General features: G+C 54.4%; 1 protein-coding gene across 1 annotated transcript; it reads left to right on the top strand.

Moving 5' to 3' along the window:
- The first annotated feature begins 580 nt into the window (after positions 1-580).
- On the top strand, positions 581-12,946 carry LOC115559679 (sprouty-related, EVH1 domain-containing protein 2). Its single transcript, XM_030378717.1, has 6 exons — positions 581-990; positions 5,661-5,874; positions 6,520-6,688; positions 7,083-7,147; positions 10,080-10,244; positions 10,810-12,946. Exons 1-6 carry the CDS (start codon positions 965-967, stop codon positions 11,740-11,742), a joined length of 1,572 nt encoding a protein of 523 aa, XP_030234577.1. The 5' UTR covers positions 581-964; the 3' UTR covers positions 11,743-12,946.
- Positions 12,947-13,593: the final 647 nt, after the last annotated feature.

Here is a 13,593-nt window from a genome sequence, read left to right on the forward strand (position 1 = left end):
GGACCTACAGCCTACCCACACGGACCACCAAGACCTACAGCCTACCCACACAGACCACCCGCAGGACCTACCCACACAGACCACCAGGACCTACAGCCTACCCACACGGACCTACAGCCTACCCATACAGACCACCAGGACCTACAGCCTACCCCTGCGGACCACCAGGACCTAGAAGATAACAGTGCTACGCCTGCTCGCCCAGGTCTTCATCTCGCGGTTCCTTCAGAGCAGCGGTCGTGTCTGGGGTGATTTTTTGTTGTTTGTTAAGTCCCCATCATGAAACGCTGGTTTCAACACACACATTTGTGTGTTATAGGACGGACCCTCCTCTCCCAGTAGGACAGACCCTCTTCTCCCAGTAGGACGGAACCTACTCTCCTAGTAGATCACTCCAGCCCCGGCTACCGAGTCCGACGCACCGGGCGGCTGCCGTGCAACCCCCGACCGATGGACCACACAGCTGACCCGGTGTCCGGACTCGGGGGTCCGGGCCGCCGCTCGGCTGCTGTGGCCACTCGACCGAAATGTGTTACGAGGTCTACGTCATCGCTTCCGCCCTGCTCTCCCTCCCCCCTCCTCCCCGGCCCTCCCCCGGCGTCGGTGGAGCTGCTGCCTGCGATCCAACATGGAGTAGCGAGAGATGGGGCTCTGGCGGGGCCAGCCCTCGGAAACTAGCGACGAGCACACCAAGCACCACGGAACTACCGGGATCTCCTTACTCACAGGACCTTGGCGGGATTAACCCGCACGGAATCGGTGTTTTTTGCGAGTCGCGGCGGCCGGGAGATCGAAGGTTTCGGGGCGCGTTCGTGACCGAGAAGCAACTGGTTGGTTGGAGGAGAAAGCGAGCGAGGGGAGAGAGAGGAGCGAGACCGGGAGACCGACCACCGCCACCCGGGGAACCATGACGAGCAGACCGCCTGCCCCCGTCGCGGCGGACCGCCGGAGGTGAACCGAGACAATGCTGGAAGACACACGGCCGCACGAGTGAGTATCCCCGGGGGGGGGGATACCGCGTCGAGTCGCGGACACCGTGGTGCACGGGGGCTGTGCGTGGCGGGTGGATCTGTGTATGTGTCTGTGTGTAGCTATTCCGTGGCAGAGGTGTAGCACGGGGAACAGAGGCCCCCACCTCGGGGAGGGGGGGGTCGGGGTAGAAGCAGAAGCGTGGGTGGATCGGAAACATTTGGCCCGCGTGAGACGCGTGGAGGTCTGGGAGTTGTGCGTGAGACACTCCGTCGGTAAAGACCCGCGAGCCAGAACAAAGAGAGGGCGCCTTGAACGGTGGCGCTCGAGCACTCTCCCCGGACCCGCTCGCGGTGTAGCTCGGGAGGAGGGGGAAGTCTCGCCGGATGTGAGACATCCGATCTGTCCGCCATCTCTTCCTCAATCCGCCTCATTTGCATACCCCGACACCACGCGCCATTCATAAAAACACGCAAGCTCGCGGGAAGAAGACGTTGTTCTTACACGACGAAGTAGGCCTCGCTCCCCGTTTCGGGCAGCTGGGTTGGTCTCACGTTAATAACCGGAGCCGTGTTTGTTTAAAAGTAGGCTATAAACGTCCACCGGGGCTCAGAGGGACGTCGGGTCTTTATTAACAGGACCGAAGTAGTCACGGTCACGCGCTGCCGAGGCGCGCCCCCATGATAAATAAATGTATGGTTTTGACGTGCGGGTTTGAAATGCACGGGCTCGTGCCTCATCGCAGAATTGCGGTCGGTGAACCGGAAGGGCGGGAGGGCGTCGCGTGACGCGGGCCTCATTCATAAAAGCTGTAACCTTGAGCTCCAGCCATTCATGCCTGCCGTACTCGCGCTCTGCCTGTGCAAGTGGGGCGCGTCTCTCTCTCTCTCTCTCTCTCTCTCTCTCTCTCACACACACACACACACACACACACACACACACACACACACACACACACACACACACACACACACACACACACACACACACACACACACACACACACACCTTTGTGTGTTACTTATCCGAGGGCAGGAGTGTTTATATGTAGTGTGTGTGTCGCAGTTATTTGAATACGTCTTTGTCGTGCAGCGTGTGTCAGTTGGCCGTCCACAAGGAGAAGGATTAGGCCACACACACTGCATGTGTGTCTGCAGAATCAGCATGTGTTGGTGGCATCAGAAAGGTCACCCCGGCAACCAAACCTGACACGTCTAAATAAAAGCATACATCCGCCAATTCTACGTCATATGTCTGCTGCTGTGCACTCCAGTAACGCACTACACTACAGTAATCCACAACCTCACAGTTATACACACAACACTCCAGTAAAGCATAACACTCCAGTAACGTCGAAAACACTACAGTAATTCACAACACTACAGAAATGCACAACACTACAGAAATACACGACACAGTACAGCAGTAATATTATAATAACGCACAACACAGTACATCATTAATATGAACGCAAAACACTTAATTCATATTACAGTAACAAAGTGCTACATATTTAGCAGTGAAACAATACAGTAACATAACATTTACTCAACATGTTGTAGCACTGTTTATTTTTGACCTGTCAGTCTCTGGTCTCTCTCCTGGCCCCCGGCCCTAAAGCTACCTATCAGTCTCTGGTCTCTCTCCCTCACCCCTAAAGCTACCGGTCAGTCTCTGGTCCCTCTCCTGGCCCCTGGCCCTAAAGCTACCTATCAGTCTCTGTTCTCTCTCCCTCACCCCTAAAGTTACCTGTCAGTCTCTGGTCTCTCTCCCTCACCCCTAAAGCTACCGGTCAGTCTCTGGTCTCTCTCCGGGCCCTCTGCCCTAAAGCTTCCTGTCAGTCTCTGGTCTCTTTTGGCGCTCGGTCCTAAAGTTACCTGTCAGTCTCTGGTCTCTCTCCTGGCCCTCGGGCCTAAAGCTACCTGTCAGTCTCTGGTCTCTCACCTGGCTGGCCCTCTGCCCTAAAGCTACCCGTGTTATTCTCTGGTGTCCTCCAGGCCTACGGCTACCTGTCCGTCTCTGGTCTCTCTTGGCCCTCGGTCCTAAAGCTACCTATTAGCCTTTGGTCTCTCTCCCTAACCCTAGGGGAGGCCACTTCTGTCAGATCTTCTTGAGGTCCTATAGGTTGAAATCCGGTTTTAAACCCTGACAGCGATCAAGGAATAAGAGGTTCTGGAAAGAAATACACAACCTGGTACTGGCTGTCACAGGGAGTGAACGAGCCGGGTAATTATTTAATTCAACCCTAACGAAACGATTTGATGATCTCCCTCCCTCCCTCTCTCCCTCCCTCCCTACCTACGTATGTATACCTCCCTCCCTCCATCCCTCCCTCCCTCCCTGGCTGGCTGCTCTCTGCTTGTACACTCATCTTCCATTATGACCAGTCTTCCACAAGGCTAGGCAGAGCTATTGCTAGCGAGCTAGTCACATGTTTTGGGGGAGGGGAGGGAGGCCTGGATGTGCGGGGCAGGGGTTGTTTTGGGTCGGATAGTTTCAAACTCAAGCTCACCCTAGCTGGTTCTCCTGATGGCCTGCCTTTAATTGAGGAAGTGTGGAATATGACTTTATCACTAATATGAAGTTCATAAGGAGGGGCCTCCCCATACCTCAATGAGTCCTAAATGTCCTCCCATCAGACTAGACAGAGGCTAGCAGGCTCTGTTGTGGAGGTGGCTTTCTCCTCGCCATGACAACAGTGTAGCCATGACAAGTACTGATGTTAGCGCTGCTAACGGGCTCTGCTGTGCGGCATGTGTGTGTGGCAGGTGTTAGCTAGGTGTTAGCACTACGCTATCAAGCGTTGTTGTACTAGTTACCAGTGTTATCGGTCAGGTAACAGGATATGTTAGGCTTCTGGTGTTACCACTAACCTAACAGGCTCTGCTGTTGGCCTAATGGGGTAGGCACTATGCTAACAGGCTCTGTCAGATGGGCTACTGACGTTAGCGCTGAGCCAACAGGCAGTGTGGTGCTGAGTCGACTAGCAGTGTTATTAGCCGTGCGCTTACAAAGGTTAACACCTTGTAAGAGGATATGAAACATTAGAGGGGTTCTCTGACGGCTTTCAGCTAAGAGCCTTACGACCATCGGCTTAACCTCCTGTAGCTCGCTATAAAGCTACGACTTCTGTATTCACCTTTCATGGCGGAATCATTGGATAGCAGCTGAATCGTTCTTCTAATGCTCAATTAATGCACAAGGTTTCGTTCCGGTGGAGTCTTTTTTTTTCACTTAAAGTTAAAGGATATGTATTGATATGACATAAAACCACACAACAAAGGTCAATGTTTACCTGTCTGCTGAAGCTCCAAATATGGCCGTTCGTGCTCACATTGGGCGTTACCGGGTGGCTCTTTCCAAGGTGGGCGGAGCTTAGATACTGGCCATTTTATGTCAACATGTTTTATGTTTAGACGCCCCTAAGGCACAGTCCTTATGGTGCTCTCTGCTGACAGAGTGCACGTATATCCACACCCAGCCCAGCTAATCGGAAGGTTGGATTACAGCCGACCAATCGAAGTCTCCCTAACAGCCCGCAGCCTAGGTGGCTGAATATGAGCATTCATGATGTCAGCGCTGCAGGTCGAGATACTGGGGAGTCTGGTGTCTCTCTGTCTGTCTGTCCCTCCCTTTATATGTCTGTCTGTCTGTCTGTCCCTCCCTTTATCTGTCTCTCTGTCCGTTAGGCCCTCTTTGTGTGTCTGTCTGTCTGTCTGTCTGTCCATCGCTCTATTGATCTGTCTGTCTGTCTGCCCCTCTCAGGTCTCTCTCTATCTGTCTGTCTGTAAGCCTGTCGTTCCTTCTCTCGGTATTGTATCTCTCTGCCTATATCACATGTCTGTCTGTCTGTCTGTCTGTCTGTCTGTCTGTCTGTCTGTCTCTCAGTCTGTCGGCCTGCCTGCTTGTATCAGTCTGTCTGCCTGTATCACTCTCAATCTGTCCCTCACTGCTGTCTGGAAAATCATCTCCATGCTATAGCAGTGATGTGTTGTCTCTCTGCTCGCGCGTTTAACATTAAGGCCTTCAATCTGCCTGTCTGTCTGTCTGCCTGCGGGTCTGTCGGTCCGTCTTGCTGTATTGGGGATGTCATGGTGTCTGATGGCTGCTGAATCACACCGGAACGCGGGCGATGGGAGGGGCGGTGTTTGGCGCGCGTCCAGCGATATCTTATCACCAGGAAGTCTCTCCAGATGGCTGCGGTCATCAACTGAACTCTGAGCTCTGGAGCAGACCCGCCTTCCACACCCATATGCCCAGTGCTTCTAGTGGGTTGGCCCCACAGCGGAGAACTCAGAGAACAGGGGATCTGGTCTCACGTACTCTGAGAGGGTCTTCTGGGTACCGGGGTTAAAGTCTGCTCAGTGGATTCACCCTCTTCCGGACCCCTGGGGTCAGACTGGTCCAGGATGACATCAACCTATCTCCTTGGATCACTGCCCAAACCCCTACCTTCTCCTTAATGATGGTCATTAAGGAGCAGTTAGGGGTTAGACGTTTCAGAGGCAGGTCATTAAGGAGCAGTTAGGGGTAAGACGGTTCAGAGGCAGGTCATTAAGGAGCCGGTAGGGGTTAGACAGTAGGGTTAGGGTCCCTTGATCAAGGATGCTTCTCAGGACCTTTGGACCAACCTAACCCCCTTCTCCTCCCCTCTCCCCCCCTCTCACCCCTCTCCCCCCTCTCCTCTCCAGTGACAGCTACATCGTGCGTGTGAAGGCGGTGGTGATGAGCCGGGACGACTCCAGCGGGGGCTGGTTGGCCCAGGACGGGGGGGCTCTGAGCCGGGTGGGGGTCTGTCGCCTGCTAGGCCCCGGGCTGGCCCCCGGGCTGGTCCCCGCCCCCGCCGCAGGCAGCCTCAGCCATGGACACTTCCTCATCCATGGGGAGCGGCTCCTGGACCACCAGGTGAGCCTCTGGCCTCCAGGGCCAGGTCTAGTGAAGACCTCCTCCAGGTCTAGTGTAGACCACCTCCAGGTCTAGTGTAGACCTCCTCAAGGTCTAGTGTAGACCACCTCCAGGTCTAGTGTAGACCTCCTCAAGGTCTAGTGGAGACCTCCTCCAGGTCTAGTGGAGACCACCTCCAGGTCTAGTGTAGACCCCTTCCTCCTCCAGGTCTAGTGTAGACCTCCTCCAGGTCTAATATAAACCTCTTCCTTCCCCTGGTGTGGGAACTAACGGGTCCCCTGGTGTGGGTTCTAACGGGTCCCCTGGTGTGGGTTCTAACGGGTCCCCTGGTGTGGGTTCTAACGGGTCCCCTGGTGTGGGTACTAACGGGTCCCCTGGTGTGGGTTCTAACGGGGTTTCCTGGTGTGGGTTCTAACGGGTCCCTTGGTGTGGGTTCTAACGGGTCCCCTGGTGTGGGTACTAGCGGGTTCTAGTACCCACACCAGGGGTAATCAGATAGGACATTGAGACAGGAAGTTGTAATCTGATAGGACAGTGAGACAGGTCCCCTGGTGTGGGTTCTAGCGGGTTCCCCTGGTGTGGGTTCTAGCGGGTTCCCCTGGTGTTGGTTCTAACGGGTTGCCGTGACGTTGTCTTGGCGGACAGGTGATCCTGGAGTGTCCGCTCAGGAAGGACCTGCTGTACACCGCGGCCACGCCCACCTTCCACCATTGGAAGGTGGAGGACAGGAGATGTGGCCTGTCCTTCCAGAGCCCAGCCGACGCCCGGGCATTCGACCGCGGCGTGAGGAAGGCCATCGAGGACCTGGCTGAAGGTAGGAGACCTGAAGACCGCGTGATGGAGACAGAACACACAGGCTGGCCCACGCTGCCTTTATATGCGGCTCAGGCGCTAGAGGGGGTCGGCTGGTAACCGGAAGGTTGCTAGTTCGATCCCCAGAGGTGTCCCTGAGCGAGACGCCTCACTCTGACTGCTCCTGGCGAGCTGGCTGTTGCCCTGCGTGGTGGACTCGGCCCTCGGTGTGTGAATGTGTGCGTGAATGGGTGAATGTGACGCAGTGTTGTAAAGCTTTGAGCAGGGACTGGCTAGAAGAGCGCAGTAGGAATGCATCAATCCACTGTGTGTTGATAACCGGAGTCCTCTAGGACCCCTGCTCTGACGGAGCTCCAGCAGCAGGTGGTCTCAACGCACAACGTTTGTGTCCTCAGGGTCCACCACCTCCTCCACCACACTCCACAACGGGGCGGAGCTGGGGGACGACGACGTCTTCACCGTAAGACCCCTTCCTGTCTCACTGTCCTGTCTCACTGTCCTATCAGATTACAACTTCCTGTCTCAATGTCCTATCTGATTACCCCTTCCTGTCTCACTGTCCTATCAGATTACAACTTCCTGTCTCAATGTCCTATCTGATTACCCCTTCCTGTCTCACTGTCCTATCAGATTACCCTTTTGTGTCTCACTGTCCTAGCAGATTACCTCTTCCTGTCTCACTGTCCTATCAGATTACCCTTTTGTGTCTCACTGTCCGAGCAGATTACCTCTTCCTGTCTCACTGTCCTATCAGATTACCCTTTTGTGTCTCACTGTCCGAGCAGATTACCTCTTCCTGTCTCAATGTCCTATCAGACTACCTGTTAGCCTGTCCGGGGATATTCTCCTAGCATGGAATAGCGTTAGCATGTGTTCCATTTGTGTTTGTGCATCTTTGTTGTAGAATTAATAGTCGTGGTAGTATTACATTTACATTTAGAAGACACTTTTATTCAAAGCGAGCACTTTTATATCCTTATGCAAGGACATACAACATACAATAAGTGCGTGCATTAAGTGCCAGGACTTAAAGGGGACTTATGCCGCTTTTCCACCGCACATGTAGCTCGACTCGACACGACACGACTCGACACGACTCGACACGGTAGCAGCGCGGGTCCTTTTCCACCGCAAATAGTACCTCCGGGACGTGGGCGGGGTCGGCTGCGCGAAAGGGCCGTGACGTATTTTTGTATGCGACGCAAACAACACCTACGTAACCCACACATGGACAGAACCCACATAACAACAATGGAGAACATCGATGCGATGGTATTCGTGTTCGTATTATTAGCTGGCATGTTGAAGAAGTGGAATATGTTGGCTGCGGCGCTGCTATGGCTGTTACCAGCATGGTGGCCATGTCGCTCTCGTGACTTCGTCACACTCTCTGGCCAATCAGTGGCCGGCCGTCTGCCGACGTCACCTTTTAGCATCGGCTCAGCCGCTTGGAACCTAGAGCGAGGCGGTACTAGAAAAAGCAGCCACTTCAGGTACCAGATACCATGTTTTCGCGGTGGAAACGCAAAAAAGGCGAGCTGAGTCGAGTCGAGTCGTGTCGAGCTGGTACCATGCAGTGGAAAAGCGGCATTATATTATACCACCAGGTGTGAGTGTGATTAGCCTTACAAGCCGTTTCGAAAATCTGCCTAATATGACATCACTAGTGGGTGTGTCCACCTAGATCTGTGCTGGATAGATGAGCAATGTTTACTTCAGTCCACTGGGTAGGCTGGTAGATAGATCTATCCAGCACAGATCTAGGTCTGGGGGGTGAGGAACTCCTGGAAGAAGGGGGGGGGGGGGGGGCATGTCCGTGGATGCACTGGTGGGTGAGGAGGGAGACCTTGAATTAAATTCTGAATGTGACAGGGAGCCAGTGAAGGGATTTGAGGATGGGGGTGATGTGTTCATATTTGCGTACCCTCATCAGGATCCTGGCAGCGCTGTTTTGTATGTACTGGAGCTTCTGGATGCTCTTGCCCATCCCGATGATTAGTAGTAGTAGTAGAAGTAGAAGTAGTAGTAGCAGTAGTAGTACTACATCTCTGAGGTACATAAGTATTTCTGCTTCATGTTTTGCAACCTATTTTCTTCCAGTGTATTTACTACAATATACATGCTATCTGCTGCAGAGTTTGTGTTCAGGTGTAAGTTGGTGAGGTAAAACAGCCTGGAGCAGATAGAGAAGTTAAAGAACATAAATACTGGAGTTGTCCTGAAGCAGCGATTCCTCAGGTGTGTGTGTGTGTGTGTGTGTGTGTGTGTGTGTGTGTGTGTGTGTGTGTGTGTGTGTGTGTGTGTGTGTGTGTGTGTGTGTGTGTGTGTGTGTGTGTGTGTGTGTGTGTGTGTGTGTGCCTTTCCTCTGTCATCTGACACCCGTAGCTGTAGTAAAGGTTGCAGGGTCACTTCCTGGACACACACACACACACACACACACACACACACACACACACACACACACACACACACACACACACACACACACACACACACACACACACACACACACACACACACACACACACAGAGCTGTTTCCAAGCTTAGAGCAGTGATTTACGATAGGAAGCGTCTTGCTAGTCATCGTTGGCTGAGAGAGACTGGGGGAGGAAGAGAGGGGGGAGTGTGAGGGAGAGAGCAGACGGGGAAGAAGAGAGGGGGGAGTGTGAGGGAGAGAGCGGAGGGGGAGGAAGAAAGTGAGGGAGAAAGCGGGCGGGGGGAAGGGGGAGAGGGATTGGATCAGGGAGAGGTTCAGGTGCACAGGACCACATGTTTGTGCAACGTGGAGGTTTTTATTTTTTTTTATTACGTAAACCATTTTTTGATACCGTAAATTGTGGTTCTCAAAGTGAGTTTGGGGGAAATATTCAATGTCCCCCCTCTCCCTCCTGTTAAAGTTAACCCCTCCCCCACTGCCCATGGGGGCGGGGCTTACCGGTCTTTTTGTTGGGGGTGGGGCTAACTCGTCTGCTTTGTTGAGGGCGGGGCAACTGGTCAGTTTTTGGGATGTGGGGCTAACTGGTCTTTTGTGTCGGGGGTGGGGCTAACTAGTCTGCTTTGTTGAGGGCGGGGCAACTGGTCCGTTTTTGGGGGGCAGGGCTAACTGGGCAGTTTTTTGGGGGCGGGGCTAACTTGTCTGTTTTGTTGAGGGCGGGGCAACTGGTCAGTTTTGTTGGGGCGGGGCTAACTGGTCTGTTTGGTTGGTGGCGGGGCTAACTAGTCTGTTTGGTTGGAGGTGGGGCTCACTGGTCTGTTTGGTTGGAGGCGGGGCTCACTAGTCTGTTTGGTTGGGGGCGGGGCTAAGCAACCCTCTGTCTTCCTCACTGCAGTGTGTTCTGTGTTTTAGGATAGTTTCATCCAATCAGCAGCCTGTGTTTTTCCCGCCCCGCAGAACGCCACCGACAGCTCATCCAACTCCTCCCAGCGGACGGAGGGCTGCCAACCCCCGCACGACACATCGCCCCTCGCCCGGAGACAAGGCTGCAGGCTGGGGCATCACCATGGCAACGACTTCTACGAGCCCTACCGCCTGACGGACCAGTTCCTGTTTGAACAGGTGAACTCACACACCTGACCCCTGACGTCACCTACCGGGCTTCTGACCTCACACACCTGACCTCTCTCACCTGACCCCTGACCTCACACACCTGACCTCTGAGCAGGAGGAGAACCAGACGTTAGGAAACTATCATGACCTCTTAAAAGATATTGGAGGTCAGATACTGGAGGTCAGGGGTCAGGTGGGTGAGACCTCACACACCTGACCCCTGACCTCACCCACCTGACCCCTGACCTCACACACCAGACCCTTGACCTCACACCTAACCTCTGACCTCACACACCTGACCTCTGAACCCACTCAGCAGACCCCTGAACCCACTCACATGACCTCACACACCTGACCCCTGACCTCACACGCCTGACCCCTGACCTCACACACCTGACCCCTGACCTCACACGCCTGACCTCTGAACCAACTCAGCAGACCCCTGAACCCACTCACCTGACCCCTGACCCCTGACCTCACACACCTGACCCCTGACCTCCAGTATCTGACCTCCAGTATCTTCTAAGAGGTCATGAACGTTTCCTAACGTCCGGTTCTCCTCCTGCTCCTCCAGTCTCTGTCCCGGTTCCCACGCCACGTGACCTTCCAGGAGGAGGAGGAGATCGTGAGGATCAACCCTCGGGAGCGGAGCTGGGAGTCCGTTCCGGAGCGGAGCTGGGAGTCCGGTCCGGAGCGGAGCTGGGAGTCCGGTCCGGAGCGGAGCTGGGAGTCCGGTCCGGAGCGGAGCTGGGAGTCCGGTCCGGAGCGGGGCTGGGAGTCCGGTCCGGAGCGGGGCTGGGAGTCCGGTCCGGAGCGGGGCTGGGGCCGCGGTTCGGAGAGGGCGTGGCGGACCGGCTACGAGGACTACCGCCATGCAGCTGTGCGTGACCACTTCCTGCACAGCGACCCGTCCTCCTCCTATGTGCACTTCTCCAAGACGGACGGCCCCAAGCACGAGTACTCCTACCCCCTGGCCCCTCCCCCAGATGGCCCCCAGGGGCCCCTCAGTGCCAAGCTTCCCGGCCACGCCCGGCACGGGGGCTTCTCGGGCGTGGTCTCCGCCCAGCCGCGCCCCTTTCTCCCCGGCTCCTCCCCCTCTGACGACGACGGAGGCAGCGGAGGGGGGGTGAAGGGCGGCAAGGCGGGCAGCGGAGGGCGCGCTCAGTGCGAACACTGCGGCGAGACGTTCTACCCCTCGGCCAATCGGAGGGGCCGGTGCCAGGACGCCCCGGACGCGGTGGGCGGCTGCGTGCGGCGGGTCAGCTGCATGTGGCTGGCCGACAGCATGCTGTACCACTGCATGTCGGACCCTGAGGGGGACTTCTCGGACCCCTGCTCCTGCGAGGGCGGGGGCGGGGGCGGGGCACGCCGGGGGCCGCGCTGGCTGGCCCTGGGGGCGCTGTCCCTGGTGGCGCCCTGCCTGTGTCTCTACCCCCCCCTCCACGCCTGCCACCGCGCCGCGCTGGCCTGGGGATGCTGTGGGGGGCGCCATAAGGCGGCCAGCTGAGCCCCCCCCTTCCCCCCCCCCTTGGTTTACATGTCTGGCCTCTAGCGGGGAACTGGACGGACACACGGACGCCACAATAAGCCAAAAGGAAAAGCTGTTTTGTTTTTGTTGTACTTTACAGATAAGCTAGCGCCGGGTCAGACGTCGGTACGCTGACTCCTCCCCCCCGTCCGGTTCCAACCAGAGAACCGTGTGTGTGTGTGTGTGTGTGTGTGTGTGTGTGTGTGTGTGTGTGTGTGTGTGTGTGTGTGTGTGTGTGTGTGTGTGTGTGTGTGTGTGTGTGTGTGTGTGTGTGTGTGTGTGTGTGTGTGTGTGTGTGTGTGTGTGTGTCTCCCACTCCACTCAGTACTTGAAGTCTGAAGACCGACCGTAACGGACACATCCACCAAAACACACCAGTCACTGTTTCTGATTGGCTCAGAGCCGTCGGTGCCCGGTCTGAATGATGACATCACCTGGCACCCGTTTGAGCCAATCAAAACAATCAGTTAATCAACAATCAATCATAACGAGCCGTGGTTGGCCGGAGACGCTCCCAGGGCTGTGATTGGTCGCCGGAGGCTTCGGAAGATGACCAGGGAGGACATTAACCATATTTGATCAAGGGAAGTCTTCAGGTGTGTCTGTTCTGTGTCTGGACTCCCTGTTCACCTGCGATGTACAATCACCCCCCCCCCCCCCCCCCCCAAAAAACCCATCCCAGGCCGCTGATTGGCTGAGAGGATGCAGGGCAGCCTGATGTCACAACAGCAGGAGGAAACAGGAGTCTTATTTTAGACAGGATATCCTCATCCTGCCTCATTGCTGCCCCCCCCCCCCCCCCCCCAGACCTGAAGAGGAAGGGTGAGGGGGGGAGAAAGAGAGAACCCGCCGGTGTCTGTCGTCTCCTCAAGCCATTTACAAAGTGCCTGAAACACGCTCCCAAACTTATTGTGTATTTAAATCAAAGTTAAGACAGATCTACGAAATCAGACTCGTTTTTTTACGCTAAGTATTTTTACCTCTGTAAAAAAGAGCAAAAACTATATTATATATATCACGTGTATGTTGTAAATGTTTATCTCTATTTTAGTTTGTATTTTTAATAACTGTTTATAATGTGTACAGTAGTACTTTGTAGGGGAGGAAGGGTTGCCAGGTCTAAGAAAAACAAGGAAACGTGTGTGTCTTAGCTTCTGCCTCCAATAAACAGAGAAAACCTTAACGATGTGTGCTTCTGTGTCGACTGCAGCGCTCTAATGATAACAGTTATTACTCAACTCATAATGATAATTATAATAGCTTGTTATATATAGCAACGATCGGAATCTAGTACAATTAAAGGGTTTAATAGCGATGTACAAAGTTTACAATGAATGAAGTTATAAACAAAGGTCTATAAACTTGAATAGAATGCCCTTATTAGGCGTGGCTTAATGTCTTGACTTACAGCCATCTACGCCTAGCTGAAGATATTTAAAATAAAAACCTTCAATGTTGTAATTGGCTTAAGGGATGGGCATTCAAAAGGTGTGAGTGAGTGTGTCAGGAATCAGTAGGTAAACAAAGTTCCCAGAATCCTCTGCTCCAGGGTAACATGTGATAGCAATAACTGTTCACCTCCTCTCGTCGCTCGTTCTCTTTTTCTCTCTGCCTCTCATGTGTGTGCCTCTCTCTCTCTCTCTTTTTCTCTTCCGTGTGTGTGTGTGTTTCTCTCTCTCTCTTTCTCTCTCTCTCTCTCTCTCTCTCTGGATATTCTCTAAAGTATGTGAGTGATAATGATGGAGGGGAGGAGAGGGGGGAGTGGAATGGAGAGGGATGAGGGGAGAGGGAGGAGGGCAGATAAAGTAACAGGAGGAGCAGTAAATCCCC

Source organism: Gadus morhua, chromosome 15 (genome assembly GCF_902167405.1).
Source record: "Gadus morhua chromosome 15, gadMor3.0, whole genome shotgun sequence".
NCBI lineage: Eukaryota > Metazoa > Chordata > Actinopteri > Gadiformes > Gadidae > Gadus > Gadus morhua.